This window comes from Scyliorhinus canicula, chromosome 7, assembly GCF_902713615.1.
Source record: "Scyliorhinus canicula chromosome 7, sScyCan1.1, whole genome shotgun sequence".
NCBI classification, from domain to species: Eukaryota; Metazoa; Chordata; class Chondrichthyes; order Carcharhiniformes; family Scyliorhinidae; genus Scyliorhinus; species Scyliorhinus canicula.
In genome coordinates this window covers 54,506,145-54,524,136 of record NC_052152.1, presented here as the reverse complement: position 1 = coordinate 54,524,136, position 17,992 = coordinate 54,506,145, and the positions used below count along the sequence as shown (strand labels likewise).

The following is a 17,992-nucleotide window of genomic DNA, read 5'->3' as shown; positions in this document are numbered from 1 at the left end:
AGTGGATCCCACAGAAAAAGAAATTCCAAATCCATTTTAGAAATGAACAGAGTGCACATCCCCTTAGGAAGGAATGGAACAAACGCAGTGTCTGAATAAAGCAGATAGGTTGTTGACAAAACAAAGCAAAACACCAATTCAAAGGAGCACAAAAAATAAAATCAAATGGAGACAGAGTAACAGGAACACAGAGTACGACAAATTTAATGTCAAACCATCAAAGTCAGTCCATAGCAACTAAGATTCGTCCAAATGTGACAAAATGAGATCAAGACTCCAGACAACTGCATTTATGAAGTCAGAGACTTGAGAGAGGAGAAGATTACATTGCAAATGTATTTGGTAAGGACTTGGGGAGAGATATAGGGGGTGATTCTCCAAAATGGAGACTAAGTGTTTGTGCTGTCGTGAACGCCGTCGCGTTACATAACGGCGCAAATGGGCACGGGGACGACTGATTCTGTCCCCCACAGGGGCCAGCACGGTACTGGAGCGGTTCACGCCGATCCAGCCATCCTTCCCGGAGCCAAATGGGCATGCGCCAACCCGCGCATGCGCAGTTGGGCTGCGCCAACCCGCGCATACGCGGACGACTTCTTCAACGCTCCGGCCCTGATGCAACATGGCACGGGGGTTCTGGGGCCTGAAGCAGAAAAAAGTAGGCACGGGGAGGGGGGGGCGGAGAAAGAGGCTGGCCCGCCGATCGGTGAGCCCTGATCGTGGGCCAGACCCCATCGGAGGCCCCCCCCCGCCGGTGAAGGAGCACTTTTCCCCGCCCCACAGGACGCCCCTCGACCCTTCACGCAGAGGTCCCGCCGGCAGCGACCAGGAGTAAACGGCGCCAGCGGGACTCTGCCGTTTCCGCGCAGCCGCTCGGCCCATCTGGGCCGGAGAATCAGCGGCCCGGCCTCGTGCAGCAGCCCGCGACCGCGCTGCGACAAACGCGCCGGCACAAATGGCGCCGATTCTCCACACCTCAGAGAATCGGGCGGCATGGTGCGGTTGCAGCGATTCTCCGGCCCGGGGCGGGGCTCAGAGAATCGCGCCCATAGGATTAAGGCTTTCGGTAGAGTAAGGGTTAATGTGGGACTGGAGAACAGTACTGCCCATATAGTGATGTTGAGAGTCAGATGATAGTAGACTGCAGAGTCTGCATAGAGACAGCACCCATGTTTGGCAGTACCTTGGTTATGTACATAGTTATGTGTTACCAATAAACAGTTTATATTCAACCGCACCTCTCTGTGAAACACTAAACAACCTATACAACACCTGACTGACATTTAAACTGCAAACATTGCCATGGTACATCATTTTTTTCTCCCCTTGAATAAACATGCAGTTCTCAATACATAGGTGTTTGCTCTACAGTTTTGAAATCCAAGATACCAAGAGGGCTTAGCATTATTTTGAAAATAAAACACTACCTACCTTGTTAGATTAGCCATTTTTGCTTTGGATATTGTCAACCCTGAGCTGTAGAGCCGATCAATTAATTTTCCAAATTTAAGATCAGGACCTGGCTTTATTATACCTAGGGTCCTGAAAGAAAAACAGCAGGGGAATAAAAGATTGCTCAATATCCAGGACAAGGTATTTAAAACTCAGTAAGAGGACAAATGATGTGCCATTGCGGTTACTGCCAGTACTGGCAAAATGTTTAATAAAAACTTTAAGTTTTAAGCTTTCAATTTAGCAGGCACAAAAAATGGCAGTCAAACCAAAAGCATATCTGCTTAAAAGGTAACAAATGTTCTAGATCAGCTGATTACAGATATAGAAGTTTTAAAAATGCTGGAACTGTGGAGCGGGAAACATAAATCTGTATGTTCTCTCTTCAAAGCCAACAGACCCAATATGTATGTTCAGCACTTTATACTTTTATGTTGGATGTCAATTATTTTTGTTCTAGTTGCTATAAACAAAGACAGGAACCAGTCGATAATGGGAAAGAAAGAGAGGGGGGAAAGAAGAGGAAAATATTTGTGAATGTGTGTCAAGAAAAGGTCAAAGCAGGAGGCTAATTCACGGCGCCGAGGTCCCAGGTTCCATCCCGGCTCTGGGTCACTGTCCGTGTGGAGTTTGCACCTTCTCCCTGTGTTTGCGTGGGTTTCGCCCCCACAACCCAAAGATGTGCAAGATAGGTGGATTGGCCACGCTAAATTGCCCCTTAATTGGAAAAAAAGAATTGGGTACTCTATATTTTAAACAAAAAAAAAAGGAAAAAGCAGGAGGTTAACCAGCAGAAACATCCTGGAGGGAACTTCCGGTGGCAGCCATGGAGTGAGTGGTCGCACATTTGGCAGCTCCCACTTAAGGCGAATCTTTGGGGCCTTTTCCCCATTCGTAGTGTGGAAGTTTGGATGAAAAAGGTGCAGGAGTGATAGGAAAAAGTGAGCAGGTGTGGCTAGTGGATGGATTCACGGACCAGAGTGCGTCGAGAACAAGGGAGCTGGTGGAGCAGGAGAATCTGTGTGCGCCACAGGTCAAGATGGCAGAGGATAAAAGGACCTGTCCTGCATGTGCAGTGGCTAACGGAGCAGCTGGTGGACTTCTTGAACGAGAAGTTCAGTCAGCAGAGGAGAGAAGCCCATGAGGACCAGCCAGGTTCGTAGAGCCGCTGAAAACGGGGTTGGCCACGTGTGGCAGAGGCTGGAGTCCCAGGGCCAGGCGATTCAGAAAGTGGAGGTGATGGTGGGGGAGTACGGCAAGCAGCCCGCCTCATTGGTAGCTGAGATAGGGGTGACGTGGGAGACCCAAAAGCTGAAGGAAAAGGTGAAAGATCTGGAGAACCGCTCCAGGAGACAAAACCTGCGGATCGTGGGAATGACTGAAGGCATTGAAGGAGTGGACGCCGTCACGTATATGGCCAAGATGTTGGAAACGTTGATGGGGGAGGGGCCTTCGACCAGCCCTTGGAGGTCGATCGAGCGCACCGGGCGCTGATAAGGAGGCCGCAGGTGGGTGAGTCATTGAGGGCGATGGCGGTGCAGCTGCACTATTTTGTGATGGCGAGAAGATGAGGAAGTACACCTGGGAAGGGAACGAACTACGGGTGTAACAGGACCGGGCGCAGAACTGGCGAAGAGGAGGGCCGGGTTTAACCGGGTCAATGCTGCCCTCTTGAAGAAGGGGGTGAAGTTCGGGATGTTCTACCCGCTCCGCCTCTGTGTGACATACCAGAATCGGGACCATTATTTTGGAACGCCAGAGGAGGCAATGGAATTTCTGAGGGACAATGGACTGGCATGGAAGGAGGACAGTGAACTTTGGAGAGATGTGAGGAGGTTATTTGTTTTTTTCTCTTGATGGTTGTTTGAGAACTTTTCTCCTTTGAGATGTTTTGTTGGGCTTGGTGGCGAGATGCTTGGGGAGCATCATGGGTGAGTGCACCTATTTTCTTGTTCTTTTTTTCGTTTGGGAGTGCAAAGGGGGGAATCAGCAGGAGGTAGGAGGCTCAGAAGTCTTGGGAAGGGGCTGCCAGGCTAGTTAGCGGAAGCACAGTGAGGGTGGTCAATTGATTGGTGCAGGGGAGGGAGATGGGATTGTTGTTTTGTTTGGGGGAGAGAGGGGACTGCTGACAAGGGCGTGGCGCAGCGGGAAAGGGAGTGATAATGGTGGACATCCAAGGGTGGGCCTGGGAGGGGGTCGCGTGATACGTGACACGGACTGGCCCAAAAAGGGATATGGTTGATCAGCAGGAGGGGAGGGGGGGGGAAAGAGAGAGCCCCCAATCAGGCTGGATGGGCTGGTCAAACGGTCACGTGTGTATGCGTATATGAGGAGAGGGCAGGTGTTCCATTCGAGACTGGACATGAAGACGAGAGGGGTGGCGGTTTTGATAATCAAACAGGTGAATTTCGAGGTGGGGAGCATTGTGACAGATTCAGTGGTGGGGGCGGGGCGGGGGGGGGGGGGGGTTTGGTGAATGGGAAGCTGGAGGGGATGCCGGTGGCTTTGGTGAATGTTTACGTCCCAAACTGGGATGATGTGGTCTATGAGACAGGTGCTAGGGAAGATTCCTGATCTGGAAACGCACTGGTTGATCATGGGGGTGGGGGTGGGGCTTGTTACACGGTTATTGAGCCAGACTTGTACCGGTCGAGTCCAAGATCGGGGAAGGTGTTGGCGCTGGAGAAGGAGCTGAAGGGGTTTATGGAGCACATGGGGGACGTGGGGACCCATGGAAGATTGGGAGGCTGAGAGCGAAGGACATTTCGTCCTTTTCTCATATGCACCGGATGCACTCTGGATTGATTTCTTTGTGGTGGACGAGACGTTGTTGGCGGAGGTGGTTGACTCAGGGTATTCAGTGATCATGATTTCAGACCACGCAGAGGCTCCAGATGGAGTTTGGGCTGGTGTCCACGGGGAAGGAGGTCGGGCAGTGGAGGATCAGGGGGGCAATGTAAGAGTACGGGAAGAAGGCGAGTAGGATGTTGGTCCACCAACTTAGGAAGCAGAAGGCGGCGAGGGAGATTGGCAGAGTGAAGGATGGGACAGGAAGTGTGGTACTGCACCCGATGGGAGTGAATGGGGTGTTCGCGAAATTTTATAGGAAGCTATATGAGTCGAAGCCCCCCGCTGGAGGGGAGGGAATGCAGCGGCTTTTCAACGGGTTGGAGTTTCCCAAGGTTGATGAGGACCTGGTGGAGGGGCTGGGGGCCCCCATTTGGTAGATAGAAGAATGGAGAGTATGGGACTATGAGGGCAGGCAAGGCCCTGGGCCCAGATGGGTTCCCGGTGGAGTTTTATAAGAAGTTTGGGGGCTGGGGAAATTTGGGGCCTTAGCCGGTGAGGATGTATAATTAGGTTAGGGAAAAGGAGGAGTTCTCCCCTATACTGTCGCAGACGTCTATTTCCCTAATATTGAAGAAAGATAAGGATCCAGAGCAACGTGGTTCCTACCGTCCGATATTGTTGTTAAATGTGGATGGCAAGCTGCTGGCGAAGGTGCTGGCCTCGCGAATTGAGGACTGTGTTCCGAGGGTGATAGGCGAGGATCAGACTGGGTTTGTGAAGTGGGGGCAGTTGTCGGCAAATGTAAGGAGGTTATAACATGATTATGATGCCCCCGGAGGGGCAGGAAGTGAAGGGGGCATTGGCAATGGATGCAGAGAAGGCTTTCGACTGGTTGCAGTGGGAGTATCTGCGGGAGGTGTTGGGGCAGTTCAGGTCCAGCTGCCATACCAGGCATCAGTAGCAAGCGTGCGGACGAACCGGGTCAGCTTGCACTGTGGGACAAGGCAAGGATGCCCACTCTTCCCATTGCTTTTTGCCCTGGAGATAGAGCCATTGGAGGTGTTGAGCACAGGGTTTCGGTGTGTGCAGACGACCTGCTGTTGTATATTTCAGACCCACTGGGGGAATCTGCAAAATTATGAGCATTTTGGCCGGTTTTCTGGATACAAGCTGAACATGGGAAAGAGTGAGGTGTTCCCGATTGAGACCAGGGGGCAGGAGAGGATGTTGGGGAAGCTGCCTATAAGGTGGTAGGGGCAGGTTTCAGGTACTTGGGCATCCAGGTGGCGCGGGGTTGGGCAAAGTTGAATTTGGCTCGGTTGGTGGAGCAGATGAAGGGGGATTTTAAGAGATGGGGTGTGCTGCCATTGTAGCTGGCGAGGCGGGTGCAGACAGTGAAGATGACGGTGCTGCCAAGGCTCTTATTTTTATTTCGGAACCGCCCGATCTTCGTCCCAAAGTCATTTTAAAGAAGGCCAACATGTTGGTTTCAGGGTTTGTGTAGGTGGGCACAAGAGGGGTCAAGGGGGCATTTTGGAACGAGGACGAGGGGAGGGGGTAGAGGTGGCAGCAAGGACGTGGGAAGAGGTCCAGCAAAGGGTGAATGCGTCCTCATCGTGTGCAAGGCTCAGCCTTATTCAGTTCATAGTAATTCACAGGGCGCATATGACAGTGACTAGGATGTGTAGGTTCTTTGAGGAAGTAGAGGATAGGTGTGGACACTGCGCGGAGAGTCTAGCAAACCATGTCCACATGTTTTGAGCATGTCCAAAACTGAAGTTGTTCTGGCAGGGATTTGCGGACAGAGCATCCAAGGTGTTGGGGGTAAAGGTGGTCCCGAGCCCAGAGATATCGATATTTGGGGTGTCGGAAGACCCGGGTATCCAGGGGACGAGAAAGGCCGAAGTCTTGATCTTTGCCTCCCTGATAGTCCGGAGACCGATTTTGCTTGGGTGGAGGGAGGCAGTCGCCGACATCGGGGGTACGGGTGAGCACCCTTGCAGAATTCCTGAGGTTGGAAAAGATTAAGTTCGTTTTGAGAGGATTGGTTGTTGAGTTCGCCCAGGGTGGAAGCCGTTCATTGACTTCTTTAAGGAGGATTGAGGTGTCAATGGATAAGGCAGGACGGGAGGAGGGGAAGTTATTTCTTATGTTGTACAGGTTTGCTCTTATTTGTGTGTTTGTTGTTTATAAATGCCTTAATAAAATATTTTTTTTAAAAAAGAAACGTCCTGGGTCTGATGGTTCAGAAGGAGACAGCAGTAATTCACTGCAAAACTATTCGGACATGCTTCTCCAAATAATGCCAAATCCTAGAAATCCACAAATTATTACAGTCTGTACCATCCATGCTCAAAACTTAGTACCAGGACACCACACACAAACCTGCAACACCTCCACCATCTTTTGATTCACCATCGTCATATTTCAGAGCTAATAAACCACATGATTACATGATCAGTGCTCCAAAATCAGTGATCTAACATAATAAAATAGAGTTAATTTTCACAAATTTATAATACCCAGCTCGATTTCACCACCACCTTTCTAGATTCCTCCATTATTGCTAAATTATCGAACTGCTTGTCCGACATATAGCACTCGATTAACAGAAATTTTCTCCAATTACACATTGTGAAGACTGAAGCTACTATTTTCAGCTCCTGCTCCAAACACCATTCCCTAGCTACCAACTCCATTCCATTCAGTAAGTCTCTTTGCAACCATTGTGTTACATTTGACCTTGAGATAAGCTTCCAACCTCAAATTCATACCATCTCTAAGGCCAACTAGTTCCAACTCTATAACATCTCCAGACTTCACCATCTACTGTTGAAACCCTCATTCTTTCTTTCCTTTTGTTATCTCTAGACTTGACTATTCTAACACACTCCTGGTTGGTCTCTCACATTCTATCTTCCTTAAACTTCAGGTCATCCAAAACTCTGCTACCTATAACTTAACTCACACCAAGTCCTGCTCCCCTATCATCCCTGTGTGTGATTTTTAAATTCTCATCCTTGTTTTCAAATCCTTCCAGTCTGATTCTTCCCGAACTCCGTGATCTCTTCCACTCTCACAATTTTCAGAGATACCTGCATTTCTCTAATTCTGGCCACTTATTCATCTCCAATTTTAAATCACTCCACAATCGTTGGTTATCTCACCCACTGTAGATCACGATTTCGTAGAATACAAGACCAGGGGTGTACTTCTGAGGCTGTATAAGGTTCTGGTCAGACCCCATTTGGAGTATTGTGAGCACTGTTGGACCCCATATCCAAGGAAGGATGTGCTGGCCTTGGAAAAGGTCCAGAGGAGGTTCACAAGAATGATCCCTGGAATGAACAGCTTGTCCTATGAGGAATGGTTGAGGACTCTGGGTCTGTACCCATTGGAGTTTAGAAGGATGGGTGGGTTGGGGGGGGGGGATCTTATTGAAACAGGATACTGTGAGGCCTGGATAGAGTGGACGTGGAGAGGGTGTTTCCAATTGTAAGAAAAACTAGAACCAGAGGACACCATCTCAGACTAAAGGGACGCTCTTTTAAAACAGAGATGAGGAGGAATTTCTTCAGCCAGAGGGTGGTGAATCTGTGGAACTCTTTGCCGCAGAAGGTTGTGGAGGCCAAATCACTGAATGCCTTTAAGACCTAGATAGATAGGTTCTTGATTAATAAGGGGGTCAGGGGTTATGGGGAGAAGGCAGGAGAATGGGGATGAGAAAAATATCAGCCATGATTGAATAGTGGAGCAGATCGATGGGCCGAGTGGCCTAATTTTGCTCCTATGTCTTATGGCAGACGACCCCAGTTTCTCACTCCCCAGAATTGTGTTACAATGTAACATTAGTAGTCAGCCTCCATTTTCCACGCCACGAAGGCATACTGTACTTCCATATAACTGGGCGCAAGGTATCAAGCAGGTGATGAGGGCTGGGTTACAAAGATACACAGGAGTTTAAGACACGCTTCCTCTTTGCCTCGAATACTGATGACATTTAAAATGGTGAACACCTACCATTCAGTTTTATACTCAGCATATAAGTCAAACCCTGTTTTTAACCGGGATTTTGAGGCTACGAATGTCAATTTATATGCTGACATCCATGGTTACATTTCTCCATGTGGTGCAGTGTATTCTAATGCTCCTTGTTAAGTTGATTGCATGACATGTTTTATTATTTTAAAGGCACTTTAATTATATAAATTGTTGTTGTGGTGAAACATCCCAAGGTCCACAGGAACATCACCAAACAAAATTTGACATGATCATATTGGGGACAAATGATCAGAAGTGTGGTCAACAGAGTACATTTTAAGGAGCATCTTAAAGGAGGCAAAATGTGTAGTGAAGTGGAGAGCTTAGAGAGAGAGGTCCAGAGTTTAGGGTCCAGGTAGCTGATAGCACGGCTGCCAATGGTGGAATGAAGAAAATTGTGGATGTGGAAGGAACTAGAAATGGAGTAGCACAGATTCCTTGGAGGTTTGTGGGGCTGGAAAAATTGGGAAAGGCAAGGTTATGGAAGGGCTTAAAAATAAAGATGAGAACTTTAAAATGGATGAATTGCCAGGCTGGGAACAAAAATAGGCAAATCCTAAAAGCACGAATAAAAACAATACTAAGAATAAGAAACATCACACAGAATCACAATATAATGGAAACCGATTAAAAAACAAAAAAAGACACTTGATCAAACAAGTATAATTCATGACATGTAATGGCAAGATATATTACATAACATGAGAAATGTCACAGACGTGGGTGGCACAGTAAGGCAAATAGCTTTGCAACGCTGATTGTAGGCCGGTAGATGTCATAATATACATCCAGGTATATAATGGAGTGCAGACAGGCAGTGATTGACACACAGGATGACCAGAAGCACACAGAACACAGCAGCCAATCACCAGACAGGAATGTGAATATATTTAGGAATTAAATTCTTACTTTTCCATCTTACTTCCCATTTTGCGAGCTGTGTATTGATCCCCATAGCCTACTAAATGGAGCTGACGAGCATATACAGTAATTATGCTGCCAATGAACAATTCTTCTTGCCTCAATTGTTCATATTTAGTCCGTTTCAGAAAGGTACGGTGGTTCTTTATGTCATACTGTAAAATGTCAAGAATGGATATTATCAATTCATTTGTTCACAAAATAAAACAAACCTAAAAAAGTCAAAATAGAAGCATGTGGAAAACTACAAACACCTTTCATAAAACAAGCAAAGTGTTGTTCAAGTTGCTAGAAACAAAATGCTAAGAATTGTCAGTTTGCCACAGGCACCTACACCAGTTCAGTGGCGTCAGTCACTCCCTGAAGAATATGGCTGTCTGCTTTTTTTTTTAAAACAGAAGGCAACTCCTACTTGTGCAGTCATGGGACCCAGGAATGCAACAATGACACTCCCTTGTGATCTGGACTGGTTCTCTGCTACTGAAAACATTAATTGTTTTAATATTTTGGAAAGCAGACCAGGCATTGTTCAGTTGATTTGTAAATTGCTTCATTCTACAATAGACATAACATGCAGTATGTGATAAAATCAACAACTGTGGTACAATCAGTACAATTTACATTACAAAAAATACAGGCATTCTCTAGCCTACTTGGATGGACTCAGCATAGAAAGATTGATTTGCTTTGCCACCTGCTGTGCCTACAAAGCAGAGGTAATACTTCCCTGCAGTCTTTCTGCTGCTTAAACTGACTTCCAATCCACAATTTTAACTCTGCCAGCCCCATGGTATTGAAGTGGACAGATGGTTAAAAAAGTAAAGTATTTAATGTGATAATCCAGAAAGTCACCTGCCACCATTTTAACTATGTATGTTTTAAAAGTGTTGATTCAGCGATAGCACACGCCTTAGAACCTAACAAAAGTAATTGCTTTTTGATCTTGTATGATGTAAACCCAATAAACGCAAGTGAAGAATCAGATTAACCCTTAGGTAAAGGGCCCTATAATTGTGACAGGAGGATGAGGAGAACTGGTGTCCACTGTGATCTTGTGATACCCATAGCACTATACTTCCACATTCACCCTGAAAGTATACAAAATGTTTCAACTTAACAAATACAGAAAGTACAATAAAATTTGACTTGTCTCTATACTGTATGTTCCATTCCTTGGTGTCTCTATACAATTGTAATTCTCTTGATAGTTACAATATACATTCTATGTCAGGCATAGAGCATCAGGGCAAAATATTGCAACCTGAAATATGACAGAAAGTGCAATGGAATTCAACTTTCCTTCATATACCATTTTCTTTTCTGAAGTGACTCGATACAATTTCAATACTTGTGTACTTCTGTAAAAAGAGACATGCTATCAGATCCTGCTATCAGGTAATGACAAGGTGGACATGAAAGGCTGTGTCCTCTTGCAAGTTGAGTCCAGAACTAGGGAACATGGTTTTAAAGTTAGTGGTTGCCCTTATAGGGCATAGATAAGGAGAATTTCTTCTCTCAGAAGGTTGTGGAACTCTCTGCCTCAGACGCAGTAGAAGTGGGATCACTGAATATTTTTAAGGCAGAGGGAGATAGATTCTTATTAGACAAGGGAATCAAAGGTTATCAACGATAGATGGGAATGTGGAACTCAACACAAATAGATTAGTCATGATCTTATGAAATGGCAGAACAGGCTCCAAGAGCCAAATGGCCGACTTCTGCTCCTATTTTGTATGCTGTATGTAAAGCTTTCCGCCTTGCACTCATCAGGCCAGCTCACAAAAAAAATACTAACTGTAAAGTCCTCTGCAGACAGAAGGAACATGTCCACACATTACACCTTTTTCAAATAAACAAAAGCTTGGTAACAGTCATTCCCTGATTCATTACCCAGGGTAATGCCTTGAACAGAGTTGACGTTTAAATTTCAACAAAACTAAACTGTTAACTGTTCCATGTTGCATTCTCCATGGCAGTGCCTCCACCAATTAAGTCCACTTACCAATCAATCAGCACTCTATTCTCATGCAGTTTAAATTGCTGTTTCCTCTTTATTGTTGACAATTTCCTGTAAGCTGTCCTGATGAGGTGTTCTTTCTTTCAGCAATACCCCTCTTTTACAATACCAAACAACAAATCCAATTATCTTGATATTAACAAAATACATTCACTGTCAGGCATAAAGTTCAGGGGTTCTACAAATGTTCCAGCTTCTCAGTGTATTATGGCTGAAAGGTCGTACAGACAGTGACATGTCCTCATTGATTGCACCTCTCTGGCAGCTGCCCTAAGCTTTTGGAAGGTTAACAAACTGACAAATTAAAAGATGGGCAAACAGTCTGCATCTAATCTGAGCGAACTCCTAACATCATTGTAGGTGCACCCGCATTAGATGGACTGTAATGGTTCATGAATGTGGCTCATCGCCATCTTTTAATTAAGGATGGGTATCAAATGCTGGCCACATCCAATAAAAATAATTTTTTAAAAATGGATTTAAGCTCCCACTGAACCATGATTATCAAGAATTTTGGAGGAGGGAAATATTAAGAGATTAATCAGAGACCCGTTGTATAACAGGATAATTCTGTTTAGCGTGGCAAGATATGGTGCACCATTGCCCAATGCATAACAGCAACAAACATCATTGTTGCATAGTATAATGGATAGTTTAGTAAAATTAGTAGTTGTTGAAATTGTTAAATATAAACAAAACTGAAAGGGATTCTGAGGCCCATGTTGGTATTAGGACTAATGATGGTACATTCTAGTACATATAGTTAAGTTCTTGGGCTAGGAATACAAGGGTGATGTGAGACAGAATTTTTTAAAATAACGCAGCAAGTGGAAATTACTTGGAACTCGTTGCCTATGAGCATGGTGGAAGTGGAGATGATCATTGATTTCAAGAAAATTGAATGGGCACTGGAGGGAAATAAATGTGTTGGGCTACAGGAATACAATGGGAAAATGGGACTGACTGGACTGCTCTACAGAGAGCCAGCATGCACTAATAGGCTAAATGGGCTTCTTCTAAGCCATGGTGGCTTTAGGAGTCTTAAATACAGATTTAGTTAACAATATCCAGTGCAGCTGGTGAGCACATTGTATTGCAATGATTTGTACTGAAAATCCAATTTCAAAATCTATCTTATTTGAGGGATTAATGGACAATGAATTGTTTTATCCTTTAAAAGGATTAGATTAAGCTCTGTACCCGATCTGTGAAAAACAGCAGCATCTCACCAAGTTGATCTAAATCCAAAATCATATCTATGAATAAAGAAAATAGGCGAGTGAAGAATTGATACTCAAGTGATCATCATGTCCCACAATGATGTTTGAACAGAATAACTCTAAAGTGACATATAAGTGATATAACTCAGTTGTCACATCCCAGGTCTCATTTAGATTTAAACCTAAAATATTTTGGATTAAATTATTTTGCACAAATTTAAAATAGCATGAACAGATATATTCTATTAAACTCAAGAGAGAAAATGCTGGAAAATCTCAGAGGTCTGGTACCATCTGTAGGGAGAGAAACATTTTGAATCCAGATGACCCTTTGTCAAAGCTAAAAGACGTAGAAAGTGGGAAATATTTATACTGTGGGGTGTGAGAATTAAAGATGAGTCTTAGCCACAGAAACCAAAAGGAACAGAGTGCTAAGAGCCACAGAAACCAAAGGGAAAGAGTGCTAATGGCAGTCCCCAGGGAGAACAAAAGGTGTGAAAGGCCAAACAGCAGAGAAACTAACATGAGGAGTGTAAACTGTGACAGATGTAGATGTGGGGAGAGGGGAAGGGGAAGGAAAGGGGAGAAAAGGAGAAACAGTCTACTAAACTGTTCCATTCTCATTTCCCTTTGAGTAGAGGGGGTAGTAAATTCTTTGCTCAGGAAATAAATAACCAACCTTTACTGTTCCAATAAAGAAAAACAAGTTTATTAAACTAAAAAAAATGAATCACCAGGCTAGAAACTATGCAACTTCAAACCTTAGCCAATTAGATCCAGTTCTAAAATTCATGGACACCATATTTTGTACTAGAACCGTAGGATCTCAAAATATTTTATTCCATCGAAGTATCATGAACATCAAAAACATCAATCCATAAATCCAGTATAAATTCTAATTGTACAGTACTTTTCTCCTTAACTATATACTTACAATTCTCAGCTCTACTAAACACTATTTAAAACTACTGTTTTTCCTTTGTATACATCATGCATCACACATAAACACAATATTGCTCCTTGACTTATGTTGCAGAGAACCCTTGTGGCTGCTTGAACAATCTGAGTTGAAGGCAGTAGTGACTTTCATAGCCAGACAGAACAGCACTTGCAAATAAGCATGGATTCGGATCTTCAATCAAAGGGATGTTCACAAGAGATGGCTAACTGTAGATCTGGAGAAACTAACCCTTCTGGCACAGAGATCCTCAGAAGGTTCCTCATGAGGCCTAAACAATGTGCAGGTTCTTAAGAGGGAAGGATAAATCTCATCTTTCATGATACTCGATTCTACTTGCGAATTGCTGCTGGTCTTCCTTCTCCCCAATAATAATTATTTCCCATGGTAAAAGACATAACAGCCCTTGAGTCAATCTGATTATTTAATTCAAAACTCGAAGGGTGAGTGAGGCATTAGTACTTAGGGCAGGTCTCAGTAAGTGCAAAGCAAAACATCCTCAGAACATCAATATGAAGTAGAGGTAGTGAGTAGCAATGGTATTTTTTTGCTCAATCTTAATTGTTGTAACATATTTTCAAGCAAGTGAGTAGCATTACAAGGCAATTTTAAGAGTGGCAGAAAAATTAACTAAATAGAATGGAGTTAAATGCGCACCAAAGATAGATCACATCTTTGAAGGGTATTAATAAAAACAGTTGGATTTTTAATATAAAAAAAAGAGACAATGCAAAGACTTTTGTGATCATACAAATTACCAATGTTTTAAAATTTATTTTCAATCTTATCCTATACTTATCCAGTCTTTTCTTATCTAGAACCTCAAATAACAATAATAATAATCTTTATTATTGTCACAAGTAGGCTTACATTAACACCGCAATTAAGTTACTGTGAAAAGCCCCCAGTCGCCACATTCTAGCGCCTGTTCGGGTACATGGAGGGAGAACTCAGAATGTCCAATTCACCTAACAGCACGTCTTTCGGAGACTTGTGGGAGAAAACCGGAGAACCTGGAGGAAACCCACGCAGACACGGGGCAAATATGCAGACTCCGCACAGACAGTGACCCAAGCCATAAATCGAACCTAGGACCCTGGCGCTGTGAAGCAACAGTGCTAACCACTGCACTACCGTGTCAACCATCCCATTCCAAAAATGTCCCAAAGGATAATAAAACTGACAGATAACCATGAGTACATGGTCAATGACCACAACTTAAAACATGTCGTTAAATTTCAACAATAAAGAAAGATAAAACCCTGGATGAAAAACACAAAGAATCATGCAATGGAAATGATGTTTTGTGTGAGGCTTTGTCCGAGATGGTTCTGCCATGTACGGTAATCAGAATGACGAATAATAGGGGTACTGATAATGAAGCTTGCACTATACTTGAATTATAGCTCTATATGGGTATTTTGTTTCAACATTCTACTCACTTGCATACTGAGACCAATTGGAGTTCTGCTACCTCTTGCCAAAGCCAACATTAGCCACAGTGCAGAGATCAGGGCTTGATTTTATGTCCAAATTGGCATTTAATTTAAAACAAAAGCTACAAAAAACAGCACCAAGAAGCAACACAAAGCACTCACCATTTCAATAGCTCCGTCTTTTGGATAAAACAGAAATATATAACGCCGAATTAGACTAGCACTTGCATCATACCATTCCGCTATAAACGAGAATTGTTCTTCAAATTCCTAAAAGGGGAGGGGCAAAGAAAAGAGATATCAACAACACGCACATTGTCAGTTCTTGTTGTGACTTATAAATGTTTATTTTTATAATTAATTCTTTAAATTGCTAAAACAGAATTTAAATTGACTGAAATGCATGTTTATTACTTATGCAAATTTTATCGGAAACTAAAATTGAGATGATAAATTGCCCCCAACTTCAAGCCCCATAGAAATATGGGCCTGTAGGAATTTTTGTGCTGCATGGCAGATTGTGAAGAATGAAGACCACCCTGACGTAGGCAACACGCATTTTCCATTCTCTACACATTCAACAGATCATCCTCTGCCATTTTCATCATCAAACACATCTTTCCCTCCCTTTGTAGAATTCTGAAGTGCCCATACATCACACTCTGGTCCATTATTTAATCACTGCCAACATCCCCTCAAGTTCAGGAAATACAACAATAATAACAATAATCATCTTTATTAGTGTTTCAAGTAGGCTTACATTAACACTGTAATGAAGTCATCCGAGGGTGGGCCTGGAGGGCTGTGTGGCATGGGCCTAAGAAGGGGTATGGTTGATGAACGGGGGGGTGCCCTCCGACCAGGTTGGTCACATGGAATGTGAAGGGGCTGATAGGCCAGTTGAACGGTCACGTGTTTTCACGCATCTGAGGTGCTTGAAGGCGGATGTGGCCGGTTTACAAGAAACACAACTGAAGATCAGGGATCAGACAAGGCTAAGGAAAGGGTGGGTAGGGCAAATCTTCCATTCGGGATTAGACATGAAGACGCAGGGGGTGGCAGTGCTGGTAAACAAACGGGTGGCGTTTGAGGTAGGGATTATAGTAGCAGCAGATTCCGGGGGGGGGGGGAGAAGGAAGGATTTTGGTGGTGAGTGGGAAGCTGGAGGTGATGCCAGTGGTCCTGGAAAATGTTATGCCCTAAATAGGGACGATGTGGAGTTCATGAGGCGAGTACCATGGAAGATCCCGAACCTGGACTTGCACCGGTTGATTATTGAGGGGAGGGCGAAGGAGCATTCGTGTACAGGGTGTACAGGGTGTACACACGGATTAATTTTTTTGTGGTGGGCAAGGGGTTAATGGTGGGGGTAGTCGACTCAGCGATTGTAGTTTCAGACCATGCGCCGCATAGGGTGGATTTGCAAGTGGACTGGGGGGGGGGCAGCGCTAGACATGTGAGGGCCCCCATCCTGGGTACGTGGAACTAAATGATGCGGGTGAGGTCTTGGCTGCCATACTGTGGGAGGTGCTCAAGGCAGTGGTTAGGGGGGAGTTCATATCAACCCGGGTGCATAGGGAGAAGGAGGAGCGAGCAGAGATCGCAAGGTTGGTGAACAAGATTCTACGGGCGGTCAGAAGGCCCTGGAGGCTGGATTGTTGAAGGAGAGGCAGAAGCTTCAGACGGAGTTCGGGCTGGCGTCCACGGGTAAGGTAATAGGGCAGTTGGGGAGGGGCAGTGTATGAGTACGGGGAGAAAGCTAGTAGGATGCTCACCCACCAACTCAGGATGCAGGAGGCGGTGAGGAAGATTGGAAGGGTGGAGACTGGACCTGGTGGGATGAACAGGGTATTTGAGGAGTTTTACAGAAGGCTTTAGAAATCGGAGCCTCCGACTGGCGGGGGGAGGGAATGTGGTGATTCCTGAACGGGTTGGAGTTCCCCAAGGTGGAGGAGGACCTGGTAGCGGGGTTGAGAACATTCATTAGACTGGGGGAGATAATGGAGGGTATGGGGGCGTTGCAGGCAGGGAAGGTCCCTGGCCCAGATGGCTTCCCAGTAGAATTTTATATAAAGCTTTTGGGAGACCTGGGCCACCTGCTGGTAAGAACATTTAATGAGACGAGGGAGAAGAGGGTCTTGTTATATGCAAACAATCTGCTGCTCTACAGATCGGACCCATTGGGAAGTATTGGAGGGATCATGGACGTTTTGGTGGAATTCGGCCGGTTCTCTGGGTATAAGTTAAACATGAGGAAGAGTGAGGTATTTTTGATCCAGGCGAGGGGGCAGGAGAGGAGGTTGGGCCAGCTGCTGTTTAGGGTAGTGGGGGTGAGTTTCAGGTATCTGGGCATTCAGGTGGTGTGTGGATGGGAGCAGTTTGAATTTGGCCCAATTGGCGGAGCAAATGAAGGGGGATTTTAACAGGTGGGACATGCTCCCGTTGTCGTTGGTGGGGCGGGTGCGGTACGTGAAGATGACAGTACTCCCGAGGTTTCTATCCGTGTTCTAGAACCTTCCGATTTTTATTCCAAAGGCCTTCTTTAGGAAGATTAATGCATTGATCTTAGTGTTTGCGTGGGCTTGTGGGGAAAGCCCGACCGGTAAAGAAGGTGCTGATGGAGCGGGGTCGTGAGGAGGTGGGGAGGGGGGGCTCTGGATAACCATACTATTCTTAGAAGTTCTTTGAAGTCTGAAACAACGAGGGAGATATCACTTTTTAATGTTAGCATCAGGTGCTATAGGGACCACCATAGATTTGCAAATTACACTGTGTTAAATCCATGGTAAAAAGCTACATTGCTAACCTAAAGAGCCTCTGTGTCGTATCATTCCATGATTTTGATCCTTTTGGAGGCTGTCGAATTGTATGCATATACAGCCTGGCAAAGGTAACAATTGGCTTACATCAATGCCCTGAAAATGTCATTACTGCACCAAAGAGCTCCCTCGCACCAGTGTTGAAATGGAGCAGCAGCAGTGAGCAGTAGACAGTTGAAAAGACGAGGAAGTTCAAGCACCAGGGATTAAAAAGGAGAGGCAGCAGAGAGCAGGAGCTACTGCTAACTAAGTGAGGACACTAAAAAGTGACGACACAGCCAGAAAAGTGAGGAGCATTAGAAGCTGAGAAATTAGAGCTGTGTTTACCATTTATTTAA

At 45.0% G+C, this 17,992-nt stretch overlaps 1 protein-coding gene across 9 annotated transcripts in view; it reads right to left on the bottom strand.

Annotated features, from left to right (window-relative positions):
• Positions 1-17,992, bottom strand: part of nme7 (NME/NM23 family member 7) — a 305,234-nt gene that overhangs the window by 241,067 nt on the left and 46,175 nt on the right. For 8 of the 9 annotated variants that reach the window (XM_038802056.1, XM_038802057.1, XM_038802053.1 and 5 more), the window contains 3 exons: positions 14,998-15,105; positions 9,193-9,359; positions 1,432-1,542 (listed from right to left, as the gene is read on the bottom strand). In XM_038802056.1, the coding sequence (XP_038657984.1) occupies positions 1,432-1,542; positions 9,193-9,359; positions 14,998-15,105 (386 nt within the window). The remainder of the gene's footprint in view (positions 1-1,431; positions 1,543-9,192; positions 9,360-14,997; positions 15,106-17,992) is intronic. The other variant, XM_038802060.1, reaches the window with a different exon arrangement.